Here is a 16,107-nt window from a genome sequence, read left to right as displayed (position 1 = left end):
CGGTTGCCAGGATCAAGATTCCCTATGCATCACGCGGAAGTTTAAAATAAAACAAATACAATGCAATCTCTCTCTTTTTCAAAATTTCAGATCGAAAGAGTAGAGCATCCATCAATCTCAAGATAAAAATGTAATCGTGCATGTGGCACTCTTATTCCAGTCTGTTTAATCTGCAGTGATACGCCAGAAACAAATAGAAATAGGATTAAAACTTCCAATAATGCGAAAATAAACAACAAAGATATAGTACTGACATTATAAAATGAATCTCGAGGAGCAATCCTAACTCCATTCATGACAAGAATGAATATCGCCGAGGACCAATACTGTATCCTTGGCGACAGCATAAAAGATAAATAACAATGTCGATCTCATTCTTAAAAAAAAAATTAGAGCAGTAAGAAATAAGCACCGTACCCTCCATTTGATTTACAGACTCCATTCAGCCACTTCGTTGTACGTTACTGCCCATTTTTAACGAACCTCGAAAGATTACTGATGATCCAAAGAAAATGCCCCATGGCCAGCGCAATTCAAACTATGGAGTTGATGTTACATTTTGATTCTAACCAATCACATCACCCTAACAACGCTCACAATCACGTGATGATGACGTCACAGTGACTGCATTTTGGGGTTTGTCTAACACATTCTGATTCTCAAAAAATATGAGGGGCTATGGCCAAATGGATAAGGCGCCTGACTACGAATCAGGAGATTCCAGGTTCGACCCCTGGTAGCCTCGATTTTTTATATTTTTTTGGGAAAGGTTTTCCACCAATCATTTTTTTTTTTATTTGCTCCCGGTGAAAGAAACTGTTTCATACGCTAATGGGAACATGTTTTTGTCGTAGTTCATAACATTGCATTAAAAGATGTGACAGACGGAAAGGAACATGTGGCAAAAGTCGTCCCCCAAAATAAAACACGGTATCAGTGGTTGAGAGCGATTAAAAAAGTCTGTGGAACGATGAATTATAAAGGGTCGGCGCAATTACCGCCTTGCCTATCAAAGGTATTTATCCAACATTATATGCGTAGATCCCTTGGGTTAAAGTTACGGAGAGTGTGCGTGAACCTAAACATTTTCTTCTTCATAAAGATTGGCTTCATCGTCATTCTCCAGTTGCAATCCTTCGGTTTGTTCGAAATAGCTTTCCCATACAGCGATGACCTAAATAATTTTTTCCTGTAAGGATGGTTCTTTGACTGTCACAGCAATGTCTGCAAACATGTACCTGTTTTTGGTGCTCTACCATGGTGCTTAGAAATTGGTCCACACTGTCCCGGAAATCCTCGACTTTCTCCTTGTCGAAGTGCTCCAGTTCACTCTTGATCAGTTTGGAGATATCTTCAAATTCTTTTTCGTATTCTTCTACTCGGCCCTTTAGGTCAATGATCTCTTGATTTGCCGAAGCTACTTTCTCAGCTTTTGGTTTGGGTTGGCTCTTGAGTTTCTCTAATAATGCCTGCTTCTTTTGCAGCTCGGAATCGGCTTGCTGCCATATCTGATACGCTTTAATTCGTGCATTAAAAGCTAGCTGTAATGAAATGAAAGCCATTGTTAGTCTCAGTTTCTCTTTCTGTGAACCTTTGAAAAGTTACCCGGATGGACATGATAATACGAATATATTCGTCAATCGTATGTTCCAGTGTTAAAATGTCACACTGAGCCTAGTGATAAATTCCAGATCACATTAGCATACTTGACCAGCCCACACAACAGCGTCGCAAGAAAAATGGATCAGTACCTGTTGCTCATGCAAGTTTTTCATTTGCTTTTGAACATCTCCGAGGATAGTAAGATGGGTTGACAAGTTCTTATCCAGTTCTGCCGATGCCAGGGGCAACATACTTTCGCCTAAATCAGCCATGGCGCCACCCAAATCTGATCATCCTTTTGTGTTAACTTTGAATTGTAGAATGGTGGTATTTTTTCAAAACTTTGTTTTTCTTTATACCTTTTCTTTGTTTTACAAGACCTTCAACACTTTTGAGCAAGGCTTTCAGTTGATTCTCGAGCGCATCCAGCTGGTTCTTTTTGGAAGCAAACCAATCATCGACCTCGACAAATTTCGAAAATGGGTTGGTGGCCGCATTGGTGAGTGTTTCACCAAAAGATCGCATAAAGCTGACTTTGGGTGCTTCAGGTTCAGCGCGTTTTTGACGTTTCTAATCCGCACTCCCATTTCAGTAACGTCAGTCTATCCGAGTTAGAAAATAGCGTAGTTACCTCAATATTAAAAGATTCGCTTTCTAAAAAGACTTTGAGATCTGGGTCGCCATACAGCATGGGGTGAGATACAATTTTCGACAGACAGCGTTCGAGAGCAATGCGTCGCGATTCTACAAATTCATCCTGAAAACGACCTTTTTTTTCCCCCACACGGGAATGATGAATACCTGGGCCTTATCACTTGTAACCGATCGCTTATTTTGCTCTGGCTTACCCAAGGCGTGTTTTTCAGGCACGGGTGGTACAATGACTCCAGGATTACCGAGGACAAGCTGATTGTAAAGCCATAAAAAATCGCGATAACGTCGAGCCACGACAAATTCCGAAGACCGAAAAGCGGGCGAATTGGTCTGTAGTGGATTTGTGCTTTGCTTAGAAAACTGACTTGATTTCTAGAAGATCGGTTGCCTATTGTATATACTTGCCTTTGTCTTGACTTTGTATACAATATGCGCATTGATAGCGTCGCCTACTTTTTGAGGATCCTCTACTGAGACTTCAAAAAATGGACGTACACCGCTCTTGGGAATCTCGAATGACTGCGACTAGGTTCACAAGTTTAGCAAAAATGAAAATAAATGCGCAACAGTTGACTAAGCCAGAATACGCACCTCCGTAGTCTCGTTATCGTCTCTTGATTGGGTATCATAGTCTTCCGTAGAAGCGGTGTCCGCCACTGTCGGAAGCAGTGTTGGTTGGTTCGACGCTTGAAGATCAGTGGATTGCGGAGGTGATAAGGACATGTGCTCCATAGTGTCGTGGAGTGTTTCTTCCGCGTTGGCGTCTAAAGCTCCTTTGGTCGTTTCTGTTGCACTGACATTGGTGGATAGTGTCTGGGTATCGTTTTGCAACGCTTCATCCACGGGTTCTGGCTGCTGGTGGTGGTGGTGGTGGTGTTGTTGTTGGTCTTGCTGTTGCTCGGTGAGCGACGGCAGGTCTTGGTGGTTTACTTCGGGAGAAGTGGATGCCGATGGCGAAAAAGACGGTCGATGCGGTGATAAAACATCGGCAAAGGGATTGTCTTCCAAGGATTCAGGGAATTCAAGTGAAGAGCGGTTCATGCTATATACAAAATGGGGTTCGGGAAGAAAAAGAGTGATCAACCACGGAACACAAGCGTGACTTGTGCGAGATTTTTTTGGAAACAAAAGAGCTTGCATGAGACCGCTCGGTTTCTGCTGCCCCTCACCCACAGCTTCTTCATCACTCATCCATTACCCTTTTTTCTGCGAGAATTTGGTATAGAGAAGCGACAAGGATCCTATTATTCAAGATTCCCCATCATCCCAGTTGCCCCCGCTTATTTGATGCTGATCCTTCGACAGGATGCTAGAAATTTGATTTTACTCAGGTTGTTCGTCATACTGACCGAATAGCATAAACATCTCTATCAACGTGTCGCTTATTTATCATAAGAGCTGATTCAAGAGAACATTCATCAGTCTTGCAAAAGGTGGACTACACCAAAATAGCCCGATGGCGTTACTTTGTTTTGGCCTCGCTACACGACATTATCAAAGTGGTACATAATTTTACCCTGATCGATGCTTGATATACACGATGCACAGAAATGAAGTGTCGTATTCTTTAGTCTTCATTCAATGCCCTTTTTATTGTAGAAAAATAGCCTGTAGTCTCTTTGATTGCGCAAACTTATTTTGAAACTCGAATGTTTTTTTTATTGTTATCATAAAAGCATAATAGGGTGGACATGATGAAAGAGAAAAAAAAAATTGGGCATCTTCTTTTGCAGAGAAACCCCAAAGGGTGAACTAACTTTGGACTCTTGCGCTTTCTTTTTTTTCGTGCTTTTTTTTTTCCTTTTGTCGATGGGCATTCATTTGTATTTTAAACTACATATTAAAAGTAATTGGAAAGGTGCTTGGATGATATGTGGAAGTGTGATTAGAAGAAAAGAAAATATAAAGAAAAAAGACAATGGTATCTATTCTTCGTCAAGAACGGCCTCTTCTTCACCATATTCCTCTTCATCCTCCAATAACTCATCATCAGCTGTAGCTTCTTGGTATTGTTGGTATTCCGAGACGAGATCGTTCATGTTGGATTCGGCTTCAGTGAATTCCATTTCATCCATACCCTCACCAGTATACCAATGCAAGAAAGCCTTGCGTCTGAACATGGCCGTGAACTGATCATTGACACGCTTGAACAATTCCTGGATAGCCGTGCTGTTACCAATGAAAGTACCGGACATCTTGAGACCCACAGGAGGAATGTCACACAACGAGGTCTTGACACCATTGGGAATCCATTCCACAAAGTAAGACGAGTTCTTTTGTTGTACGGCGAGCATCTGGTTCTCAACTTCTTTGGTAGACAAGCGACCGCGGAAAATGGTGGCCACGGTAAGGTAACGACCGTGACGAGGATCGGAAGCGGCCATCATGTTGCGTGCATCGAACATTTGAGCCGTCAACTCGGTAACGCTCAAGTTACGGTACTGTTGCGAGTTCAAAGCAGTAAGAGGAGCGAAACCAACCATGAAGAAGTGAAGACGCGGGAAAGGCACCATGTTCACGAAAAGTTTGCGCAAATCAGAGTTGAGCTGACCGGGGAAACGCAAACTGGTGGAAACACCCGACATGACAGCAGACACCAACTGATTCAACTCGCCATAATCAGGGTTGCTCAACTTGAGTGTGCGGAAACAAATGTCATACAGAGCTTCGTTATCGATACAGAAGGTGGCATCACAATTCTCAACAAGCTGATGAACCGACAACACAGCATTGTAAGGTTCGACCACGGTGTCCGACACTTTGGGCGATGGCACAACAGAGTAGGTACACAACATGCGATCGGGGTACTCTTCACGGATTTTGGAAAGCAACAATGAACCAAGACCGGAACCGGTACCACCACCCAATGAGTGAGCGAGCTGGAAACCTTGAAGACAATCGGTGTGTTCGGCTTCCTTACGAACCACGTCCAACACCGATTCAACTAATTCGGCACCTTCAGTGTAATAACCTTTGGCCCATGAGTTACCCGCACCGGATTGTCCGAAAATGAAGTTATCGGGACGATAAAGCTTGCCGTAAGGGCTGCTACGAAGAGCATCCATTGTTGCGGGTTCCAAATCTACCAGAACAGCTCTATTTCACAAAGGCATGGGTGAGTTGACAAGTAACTCGTTAGGAGTTGGAGAATAAAAAAAGAAAAAGAAGAAAGGGGATACAAAGGGATCATCCCCGGGAAAAAGGTCCCCAAAAAAAAATACAGGAAAAAAAGAAATGGTTACCTTGGCACATATTGTCCTGTTGAACCCTCGTTGTAGTACACATTGATACGTTCAAGCTGCAAATCATTGTCTCCAGCATATGCGCCGTTCGGATCAAGGCCATGCTCTTGCGAGATTGTCTCCCAGAATTTCTGACCAATCTAAATAAAGAAAAACGCCATCACTTTAGTATGACCGAGAAAATCAGCACGAAAAACATCGTCTTCTTTTTTTCCATGTATTTACTTGGTTACCACATTGACCTGGAAAAAGCAAGGATCAATATCAAGACGTTCAGTTTCCCGAGCAACCCGACCAACTCTTTTCCCCCATCTCTTAAAAGATGAACTTACCGGCTTGAACGTGAATGATTTCTCTCATGATGAACGGCGATTAGGGCAAGTGATCCAAAAGACAAACAGTAGACTGCGGAAAACGGAGAGAAGGTTGGTTGAATAAGTTTTTTTTCGATTGCGAGTGGGTTTTTTCTATTCCCACCAATCCTACCTGGAATATAAAGATAAGGGAAACTAAAGTGAAGAAAAAGAAAAGAGATACAAAGGATGTAGCCAACTCACGAGCGACTGAAAAGGAACTGAGAAAAGGAGGACTGAGCACGAAATAGTGAGCCTGAAATAAATTTGGCGGATCGATTTGGAGCGACAACACGCGCTTGTATTCCGAATAGGGTGCACAGGGGGAAGGGGGAGTTCCTCTCCCAATCCTTCTCCTGACCTACACTCAACGCCCAGCCATATTTATTTTTTTTCGTGCGTTGCAGGAGCTTTTTTTTTTTTTTTTTTTTGATAAGGTTTTTTTTCCCGTATCCCAAAAAAAACCCTTTTTATTTTTCACCAGATCCTTTCACGCCCAATAACAGAACGCTGCACATGCCATAACGTCGTGCTTTGAATAAAAATCAGGTCCATTGAACATTTTTACATGAATCAGCGCAGTTTCAAAAAAAATTAATACCCGTGTCCTTCTCAAGCCGTCAAATGTAGCACTATCCGAAAATAAAAACTAGTGGACCACACTATCCTTTCAGTTTTTACCAGCACGAGGTGTCAGAACCATTGCCAACACAAGCAAAGAGAATGGTCTTGATGAACACTGTCACTGTCCTACTACATCGTACCGCACTTGTAGCACGACCTAAGACTTGCGCACTGCATATTAAGCAACCTAAAGACTTTGATGTGTTCGAGAGACACTGGTCGTGTTGCAAATAGGTTAGAGCGCATACTGAAGGTCCAAGACATGCTCAGCATTTGGAGAACCCCTCCAACCTATCCACATAAACGTCAAAAGATATACAAATACCGAATCGAGAACACTGCGCTTGCGCTGAAAATGGAAAGAGTAATTAACCAAAAAGTAGCTTTGGGGAATTTGAAGAAGAAAATGCTGCGATAACCCAAACGTATACTCATTACATGTCAACAGCAAATCAAGGTAAATTCATCAAATCCAGTGTTTTCAGACGAAATGCTGTACGCGCTCAGAAGACTGAAAAAGTGTAAATCAAATTAAAATGCATGTTTAAATGCAATAAAAACAATTCTTCATTATTTGATTAGATCAGCCATTGTCAAATGCTGAATAACATAAAATATCCACCCATTTCAGATGTTGCCATGAATTTGGGCATTCCCACCCCACGTATCTTTTGTTGTATAGTAACCATTTAAAAGGTTGGAATCAAACTCTTTATCGTTATTGGCGCGACCGCGATAACGAACCAAAGTTGACAACTTCTTTTTCCTTTTATTGGAACTTTATGCACCCTACGCTGAATCTACCCATGATACAGTTATCTTATCGACCATCAAGTGCATGAGTTTTATACTAGCGTTTGAGTACGTTGCGAAAGAGGAAAAAGACGGAATAAAACCCTTCTTTCTGTGTCTTCCATCATTATCTTTATCAGTTTCAATATCTTTCATCTTATTCTTAAATCACAGAGGAAAAACAAACAAGTAAAACATCAATGAATTCAACAAGATAGTATCCATCCACAGATGAGCGTCGTTTGAAATATTCAATACATGGCTCGGTCTCAGCTAGCCCATTATAAAAGGAATAAGAAAAAAAAGCTTGCAAAGTTTGTAAGAAGGTCAAGCTCAAAGAGTTGGATTTTTTTTTTCACAAAAAAAAATAACAGCTTTTACAAAAGAGTCTCGTAAGGGATGGGGGTGATGGTCTGAGGAACATTGGCCTTGGTGGAGACGTGACGAGCTTCACGGGGTTGGACAGGGATACGCTTGAGGTTGATCTGGACACCCTTGGCCTTGGCATCCTTCTTCTTCTGAGCATTTTCCTTGACACGGTCCAAGAATTCTTGACGGCACTTGGAGTGCTTGACGTGCTCAACACGGAGGTTGACGCGCTTCTCCATGTAACGATTGCCAACACGCTTGTAGACAATCACACCCACAGCAGACTTGGTCACATTGTAGACAACACCAGTACGACTGTTGCATTGGGATCCAAAGTTAAGTATTTTTTGATCCAGTCAACCGACCCCCGACCTGATCGCATCGGCAATATATACACAATGCAATAAATCCCTTTCTCCAACTTACCCGTGGTAGAACTTGTGGGGCATACCCTTCTGGACAGCAGCGTTGGCCTTGATGTCAACAATGTCACCGACCTTGTAGGTCTTCAAGTAGGTGGACAAGGGAATGGCACCATGCTCGCGGAACTTGCGCGAGAACATGTGGCGGGTACGAGCACGAACTATAAAAAAGAAGTATGGGTCACCGAGGCTGTCCTACTAAAACCACTCAAATGCCAATTCCGTAAAACAGCCACTTACGACCAAACGAGTGAGGCATTTCTAAAAACAAATACAAAGATCAGTAAAACTGGACTATTTTTACAATGGAGAACCTCGGACCAATCCATGGCGCCATAGATATAATGTCACCATGTCTGTGGATTAATCCGAGATTTTGTCCTGATTTCCAAAGCAAACGTACTCTATTTATCCCAAGCGTGAAGAGAGAAGGAAAGAATTCACAGTATCAGGCAGTGAGCGCCAATAAAAAAAAGAAAAATACAATAACCGAAAAGAAGGATTTTGATTGGCTAAAAAAGGTGATGTCAACAAGAAGCCAATTTTTTTTGGTAAAAATTTTTTTCTGACAAAGGGAAAGCAGGTACACAATCGAAGGAACTTCCTCTTTTTTCCTTGTAATCGACCATGACCGGTGCTTCCAGAAACTGTAAGCGTTTTTTCCTTTTTTTTTTCTGCCATGCAATGGTTCCTGGAAAAAAGCTTCAAGTTGACTGACCCTTTTTTTGTTTTGTATAGACTCCAAGACCTACAAGGTTCCCAAGCGTCCTTTCGAGTCCGCCCGCCTCGATGCTGAATTGAAGCTCGTTGGTGAATACGGTCTCAAGAACAAGAAGGAAGTCTGGCGCGTCGGTTTGACTCTTTCCAAGATTCGTCGTGCTGCTCGTGAGCTTTTGACCTTGGATGAAAAGGACCCTCGTCGTCTTTTCGAAGGTAATGCCTTGATTCGTCGTCTTGTTCGCATCGGTGTCTTGGACGAAACCCGCATGAAGCTCGATTACGTCTTGGGTCTCAAGATTGAGGACTTCTTGGAGCGCCGTCTCCAGACTCAAGTCTTCAAGCTCGGTTTGGCCAAGTCTATCCATCACGCCCGTGTCTTGATCCGTCAACGTCACATCCGCGTTGGTAAGCAGATTGTCAACGTTCCCTCTTTCATTGTCCGTTTGGAATCCCAGAAGCACATCGATTTTGCTTTGACCTCTCCCTATGGTGGCGGTCGTGCCGGTCGTGTTAAGAGAAAGAGAGCCGCTGCTGCTGCCGGTGGCAACGACGAGGAAGATGAGGAATAAATTAGTCTCCCCCTCCCGTCATCGTCATTTCTAAATGCAATCACACGCCCAACTTGAAAATAAAAAAATAAAACACATCTGCACATCATGAATAATCTCTGCATTTTATATACTTTATATGCATATAGTAGAATTAAAGTAATTGAGGAAGATGAGGGAAAGAGGAGTAAGAACAAAGAGAAAAGAATGGGACATCAAGGTGGATCGGAAGATGGTATAAAAAATCGGATTGAATTGGGAAAAAAAAAAAAGAAGTAGTGACTCTACAGTTTGGTTTCCTGTCGGATGCCGGACGTATCTATGATGGAGGTTAGTTTGATGACACTCATTGTGGTTCAGTATCAGGAGAAACGTTACCAAGCCAAGAGCGCATTCGACTTAGGGCCGAAATGGATGCGTTGGTATCGGTGACAGAGGATGTCGAATTGCTCACCACAGGTGCAGAAGTACTGGAAGAGGCCGTGTTGCTTCCTCTTCGTTCCATCATGACAAAATGCATTTGCATACGCATACCATGGCATATCGCCCTTAGTGCTTGCATTTCTTCTTGCAATCGAAACGTCTCTTCCATCAGGGCCACATTCTGCTTCAATTCGAGGGACTGCATATTCGCGGACAGTTCGTCGACTTCGTTTTTTAGTCGGCGTGTTTCGCTCAAGACAGAATGTTGCAAATTCGGTCGCGCTTCTTCTGGCAAGCCGGGATCTTGAGGTAGCAGTAACGACAATTGATCCGTAAGTGATTCGATGTGTTGATGCAGTTCTCCTTGACGCCGTTTCAATACATCGTTTTCCGATCGCACCAACCGCAATTCGTCACGCAACGTCTGTTCTCGTTCTTTTTGCTTGTACAGATAGTGCTTAATCCCTTCGTAAGCACAGTGTTCAATATGAGTTGTTTCAAGTTGTTGTCGTTCGCCGGTCCACTGACATCCAAATTCTGCATGGGGACAAGAAACAGGGTGTTGAGGACACACCGTTAAATGCGCTGCATGTTGCGATCTCGACCGTGAAGAGTTACAGTGAGGACACTGGATGGTTTCTGCGGGACAAAGTTTATGATGATCCTAAGTAGACCGTCGTCCGTTAATGTTTGAGTCAACCAATCCACGTATGCTCACCAAAAAAAAAAAAAAAAAAAAAAAATCTCGAATGATTTTACCTCTAATTCAAATGCCCGCATATGCTTTTTGCACATGTTGCATTGTGCCCTTCGATATTTACAAGTTTCGGCATGACGATGGATATCCTTTTTGAGAACCAGCTCCTTGCATTCTTCTTGTTGACAAGCTGCCAATGTGTAAAGACAATCGTGTTTCAAATGACCTTGAATTAACTGACGTTGTCCAGTGTATTCACAACCTTGTTCCGCCCGCGGACAATAAACACTCAATTCGTTCACCATGTTACAAACGATCTTCACTGCAGGTTGCAGCTCAGATAACGATAAAGCCGATCGATCAATGGGGCAAATGTCCGATGTTTCAAGCGCCTTGCATATACATGTCCTGCAAAAAGTATGCCTACGGTTGAACAGTATGTTGAGTTTCTTCAATTCGATGAGCTAAGTTTATTCGTCAAAGCAATTTTACCCGCAAGGAGAAATGACTGGGTCAATAAACGGCGATTGACATATGCAGCATATAAGATTGGCGTTGATATTATCGGTATATGTAAGATTCCGCAAGTCGACGTCTGGGTCTTCCTGTGACATTGAAGTCGAAAAAGTCGAGAGCCAAAAAAGCAGCAACCAATTGTGGAAACCTTCCAAAAATCCCAGACATGCAAATTCCCGAAAATCACGTTCTTCCGGTTTCCTGTGACTCCAATTGCCTTTTATGGAATGAAATGAGTCTTCCAAGGAAGAAACCTGAGAACCGTTCCCCGCACACCCCAGATTTGAAAAGGAATACCCATATCATCCTTCATATGGGATACCCATCAGTTTAAATGAAATGAAATAATATAAATAAGAGTTATGGGCCTTGTAAAGCTGGTGCAAAAGAAGGATAACAGCGAGCCAAGATGCAGCGTATTATTAAACACCGAAACTGATCATCTTTCCTACTTTACTGGAATAGTTCATGTTCACTATCTGTAGTAGTACACGGATTTACATTCGCGGCTAAATATCCATGATGCATTTTTTTCTTTATGAGGAGTCCTCAGAAATGAGCAAAAATTGAGGTGTTTTTCCCCATAATAAATCTTGTTATCTTGTAATGAAAAGCAGTAAAAGCTCTAATGGGATAACCGATAACCTGCAGCATACAATTGAATGATAAATTGACACTATTCAAGCCATTATAGATCCGGTTTATTGAGTATGATTGTTCACAATAATATCAAGGCACAACCTCTTTTTCCACTCTTGTACTAACTGAATAGAAAAAGTACGAATGCTGATAACTTGGGTTCCTCATTGAGCCAGTGTATCAGCCAAGAGAAATGGGCATTGAACGAGTTGCGTTACCGCGCAGGGTAGGATTTCGGTCTTTCTGAAAAATGGAGCTTCATTTAATCGGTGATGAGCAAATTGTTTACTTGCTCGGCAATGGAGACCGAGGTGATAGATAAACAGTCAATGTGGTTAAGGATAGGGGATCTAGGAACCATAAGTTCGCGAGGATTCACATTCCAGATCATTCTAGAATCGGGTGCTCTGATGAATGCCAAAGGCGCATTATTTTTTGCCAAAGGGTTTGTAGAGACTCCTTGATAGCTTGCCAGTGTTGAAATGGCATGTTATCGTTCGTTGCTCTTCCTTTGTTTTGGAACAGAACGATCAGCCTCAGCATTGTAACGCAATAAAAATTATGGCGCTGTGATCAACACCAATCAGGCAACCCTATTTTCAAACTTTATTTCCTGTAATGCTATCTCAGATTTTTTGGTGTTCATATGGTACTTATTTGATGATACACGGTGGATAATCATTTCCCTCTCGGTAGGTCCAATGGGACAACAAATGACACACTATACACCAACGATTACAAATTACTCGTAAAAAGGTCTGAACAATGTCTCTTCGTAGACGATTGTTTTTTTCCTATCGGAGATTCAAGCCAGCGAATTGCATTTTTTTTTTTTTTTTGAAAAAGGATGATAAGCCCAGACTTTTGGGAACCAAAAGTTCAACAAGTATTTGTTTCAATTCACCAATGGAGACCTTTCATATCAGTTGTGCCTTTTTATAGGACCTTCCCATATGGTCATAGCTTCTAATCTCTTATAGATGATTCGTCCTGATTGATAACCGAGACGTCATCTATGGTCATATTCTCCGATCCCAATATTATTTTCGTGCCTCAACCCGACTGATGCTGACCGAAAAAAAAAGGTACCTATACATTTTCTGTTTTGCTTCATACACGATAAGAAATAATATCAAGACGAATAAGATGCAATGACTCGCGTGAGTCGTAGTCATTCCTTGTTTTGATCGAGTCATCCCTCTTTCGAAAGAACCTTTGAACTAAGGAGAAAGGGGGTTACAGCAACGTCACAAATTCCTTATTTGGTAAAGTTGTCCGGTCCCCCAATAAGAAGCAAAGGCTCTTTACGCTATCGTTGGTGAATGGGCATTGTCGAAAACCCACCCAAAGAGATACTATGTTACTTTTTTTCGACGGGTTCATTTTACGTTAACGCCAATGATACTGGAGAAACGATTCATGTTTGAGAGTCACAGCTGGCGGCGCCAGAAAGTTTTACCTTCACCACCCCATTTTAGAGTTCGTGGGACTTGGCAAGTCAGTTTCGGACAGTGCATCCTTGCGGGATGCTTGGGCCTATTTGACTTTAGTCTTTATTCCATCTGGCGGTTGGATGGAAACCCAAAGAGTTACCTTTGGTGGGCAGAAAAAAATAAGATGAATATATTATTGACTTGGGAAAAAAGATGTCGTCATTTTTCACAATGTTCGGAGTAAACTCTGTGGAGAACGAAAGAGTCCCTATTTGACAGGAAAAAAAAGAAAATAAGGGCAAAGGAAACAGTATGGACTTCGATAACTGTATAAGATGGACTTACTGTTTGAGCCAAATGGTCTCGCGACATCGTAGGGTAAAAAAGGTTAATTGGGCGGTTGACGCATTCTGGGGTGAACTTTTTTTTTTATATACTGTCAGCTTGGGATGAATGACAGTCACTGCGTGATTTCGCAACCGAAAAACTCTTAGCTTACAAAAGGCTGATTCCATATTTTAGCTATTTCTACTAATCTTTTTCCTCTTTTCGATTATTGGAAATCACCCCAATCTTTTCATTTCCAAGGAATATCATATCTGCTTGAAAACTTTTCATAATGGCTAAGGATAAGGTTACTAAGAAGAATCAGGGTAAGCCTATGACGAGACTTTCCAGCCTGTATGCTCGATAACTTACAATACCGCTTCCTGCGCAGTCAAGAAAATGTCCCCTTATAACAAGTTTATTAAGGTAAGAACGGGAGATAAAGGATGGATAAAAGCAAAACAAATCCATTAACAAAATGCAAAATTGCACTTTTAGGAGGAACTTCCTAAGATCAAGTCTGAAAATCCTGGTCTTTCACATAAGGAGGCAAGTGGATTAGTTTTTTTCTCTTATTTTTTTTTTTCCTCTTATTTTTTTTTGGTTCAACGCGTCCTTTTGCTGGAAAATTTTTTGCTGGGCGAGAAAAAAATAATTAGGCAACTCAGTGACACGCTACCCGAGCTTTGATTTTTTTTTTGTTTGCATCCCGCACATGTCATTAATCCATATTTTTTTTCTCCCTTCCCTTCCAATAATCCTTATGATACCCTTATAGGCTTTCAAGAAGGCGGTAAGTAAACAAGAACTGAAAAGGATGATGTGTTTTGATTGAGCTTCATATGTTAAATGGTCTCAACTTAGGCTCAACAATGGGCTACCTCCCCCGAGAACCCCAAGAACAATGAAGGCAAGAAGGCCGAGGAAGAGCCCAAGAAGGCAGATGATTCCAAGAAGGATGCCGAGAAGACTGATGCTGAATCCAAGGAAGAAGCTGCCAAATAAGCAGTGAAAGAAAAAAAGAACCCCCCAAAAAACAGTAGAAATTCGCACTGTTATCTAGTTGTATCCCAAAATGTTCCCGCTTTGAATCATTTTATGTATATGTTTCGCAATCTGCTTCCTTTACAGTGATTGTTCCTGTATTTGCAATCATTTCTATGAAATCAAAACAATGTTTTATTCAACGTTAACTGAGCATACAGGTGATTGGATTTTAAGCATCAGAGGTCGTCCTGGGTTACGGTATTGATCATTTTTGTTACATTCGGCACCTAGCATGTTCTTTTTATTGTGCAACGAACTGTTTGATGACTACTACCTTGCCAATAGATAGACAACCACAGCAAACGTCTTTCACAGACTACATGAAAGTAAAATAGGAAGGCTTCAACAACCAATGGTGTGTTTAATCAGTGAGGCATAGCATTGGACTAGGGGGGAGCGGGGAGAATGATATAGGGTAGTAAAAGATAGATAGATAGATAGACGAACAAAGTAAGCAAGTTAGTGAGATCGGAGAACTGCCTTATTGGAGCATCGACAAGGAATCTATCGGAACACCGGTCGATTGGTGCCACTTGTTTCGTCGACTTTTCCGGGATACGATTCTTCTAGTTGGCGGATATTATTCGAATACATGGATGCTTTGAAAAACAAGAAGACAAGTGACATCTTCTTTTCCACACGTCGCAGTTTGTCAATCAAGTGAATGATCTCTGTGTCATTGGTGGAAGTGACCAATTGATTCAACTATGGATGCGTTTCTCAATGAGTGGTTCGGTTGTCACGGACGATTGTTTCACGTTATCTAATACCTTAGTAATATTGTCTATCAACAGCTGTGTTTCGCTTATAATAGCATCCTCTAATGTTCTCATGAAGCACGATGCTGCCACATAAAGCTTGCCTATCTCAGTGGAACTCAAGCACAACGCGGTTTGTGACCTGAAATTTTTTAGCGCCCTTCACCGTTTAACACTCCGCTTCCCCCGGGTCATCACAACCTGATGATGATGATGACACGTAAAATACATCAAAAAATGCAACCTCACTACCATCATACCAGTTTTTCTACATGCGTTGCCACCAACAAACAGGGTGCATGAACTGCATGCCAATATAGGTGGAATATCACAACCAAGATATTTAGTTCTTCCTAAGACGCTCAGTTAAGGAGACGCTTGAAAAAACCAAGCAATAGCCAGCGGTCCACACCGTACTTTGGCACGTCGTGTTAATAAAAAGTTCATTGTGACCGCTGATCAAGGGTTATACAATGTATGGAGGCTGGATGATGTGCATCTAAGCTGCTGGAAACTACGTAACAGATCGACATTTACGCATTCATCAGCACTGGAGGTTTTGTTTTGCTCACATGAAAATGATAGTATGCTTTGCATACTGCATCATCCTGTTGTGTGGGATTCCATATGGCTATCATATGCTGGAAGCTTGGAACAAAAAAGACAATATGTTACAGTGATTAGCACGGCAAGAATTTATACAAGTGGCACTAAACTTGACTTTTTCACTGGTGTGATACGAAACCCATCAGCACTGGTTCATCTCTGTATAGATCTGAAACTCGAAATAGAAGCCATAATAACAATCATTGCTCTCGCCATAAATGACCAGAATGATCTGCATCATTGAAGGCAACACCTCAATTGCCGGTGACAAAAAAGTCCAAAAAAAAGAATCGGCCACGGCTCTCATTGGCACGGAGCGTCATCGCAAATACAAT

General features: G+C 41.9%; 7 protein-coding genes and 1 non-coding gene across 8 annotated transcripts; 3 read left to right on the top strand and 5 right to left on the bottom strand.

Moving 5' to 3' along the window:
* The first annotated feature begins 672 nt into the window (after positions 1–672).
* On the top strand, positions 673–745 carry BYT42DRAFT_t153. The gene has a single exon. It is a non-coding gene; the product is annotated as a tRNA-Arg (tRNA).
* BYT42DRAFT_588850 (Vps5 C terminal like-domain-containing protein) lies at positions 689–3,340 on the bottom strand. The gene is made up of 9 exons (XM_051570308.1): positions 2,848–3,340; positions 2,662–2,781; positions 2,451–2,586; positions 2,234–2,370; positions 1,962–2,172; positions 1,752–1,888; positions 1,606–1,674; positions 1,239–1,541; positions 689–1,174 (listed from the first exon to the last, which is right to left on the bottom strand). Exons 1-9 carry the CDS (start codon positions 3,295–3,297, stop codon positions 1,079–1,081), a joined length of 1,659 nt encoding a protein of 552 aa, XP_051418698.1. The 5' UTR covers positions 3,298–3,340; the 3' UTR covers positions 689–1,078.
* Positions 3,341–4,181: 841 nt separating this feature from the next.
* BYT42DRAFT_595991 (tubulin beta-1 chain) lies at positions 4,182–5,858 on the bottom strand (the record flags this gene model as incomplete). The annotated part of the gene is made up of 4 exons (XM_051570901.1): positions 4,182–5,352; positions 5,499–5,638; positions 5,724–5,740; positions 5,831–5,858. 4 exons carry the CDS (start codon positions 5,856–5,858, stop codon positions 4,182–4,184), a joined length of 1,356 nt encoding a protein of 451 aa, XP_051418697.1.
* Positions 5,859–7,641: 1,783 nt separating this feature from the next.
* BYT42DRAFT_588837 (60S ribosomal protein L21-A) lies at positions 7,642–8,319 on the bottom strand (the record flags this gene model as incomplete). Its single annotated transcript, XM_051570307.1, has 3 exons — positions 7,642–7,951; positions 8,063–8,219; positions 8,299–8,319. Coding segments are annotated over 3 exons (485 nt in total), but the record flags the coding sequence as incomplete, so codon positions are not given.
* Positions 8,320–8,685: 366 nt separating this feature from the next.
* On the top strand, positions 8,686–9,436 carry BYT42DRAFT_588834 (40S ribosomal protein S9; the record flags this gene model as incomplete). Its single annotated transcript, XM_051570306.1, has 2 exons — positions 8,686–8,707; positions 8,797–9,436. 2 exons carry the CDS (start codon positions 8,686–8,688, stop codon positions 9,345–9,347), a joined length of 573 nt encoding a protein of 190 aa, XP_051418695.1. The 3' UTR covers positions 9,348–9,436.
* Positions 9,412–11,118, bottom strand: BYT42DRAFT_540711 (uncharacterized protein). Its single transcript, XM_051565547.1, has 4 exons — positions 10,939–11,118; positions 10,509–10,869; positions 9,705–10,413; positions 9,412–9,645 (listed from the first exon to the last, which is right to left on the bottom strand). Exons 1-4 carry the CDS (start codon positions 11,058–11,060, stop codon positions 9,611–9,613), a joined length of 1,227 nt encoding a protein of 408 aa, XP_051418694.1. The 5' UTR covers positions 11,061–11,118; the 3' UTR covers positions 9,412–9,610.
* Positions 11,119–13,563: 2,445 nt separating this feature from the next.
* BYT42DRAFT_588823 (uncharacterized protein) lies at positions 13,564–14,559 on the top strand. Its single transcript, XM_051570305.1, has 5 exons — positions 13,564–13,687; positions 13,753–13,787; positions 13,860–13,910; positions 14,140–14,154; positions 14,226–14,559. Exons 1-5 carry the CDS (start codon positions 13,654–13,656, stop codon positions 14,364–14,366), a joined length of 276 nt encoding a protein of 91 aa, XP_051418693.1. The 5' UTR covers positions 13,564–13,653; the 3' UTR covers positions 14,367–14,559.
* BYT42DRAFT_588820 (uncharacterized protein) lies at positions 14,560–15,290 on the bottom strand. The gene is made up of 2 exons (XM_051570304.1): positions 15,179–15,290; positions 14,560–15,113 (listed from the first exon to the last, which is right to left on the bottom strand). Exons 1-2 carry the CDS (start codon positions 15,239–15,241, stop codon positions 14,913–14,915), a joined length of 264 nt encoding a protein of 87 aa, XP_051418692.1. The 5' UTR covers positions 15,242–15,290; the 3' UTR covers positions 14,560–14,912.
* Positions 15,291–16,107: the final 817 nt, after the last annotated feature.

The sequence above is a fragment of the Radiomyces spectabilis genome (genome assembly GCF_025331425.1).
Source record: "Radiomyces spectabilis strain NRRL 2753 chromosome Unknown BYT42scaffold_17, whole genome shotgun sequence".
Lineage (NCBI taxonomy): Eukaryota > Fungi > Mucoromycota > Mucoromycetes > Mucorales > Radiomycetaceae > Radiomyces > Radiomyces spectabilis.
This window is presented reverse-complemented; position numbering and strand designations above follow the sequence as displayed.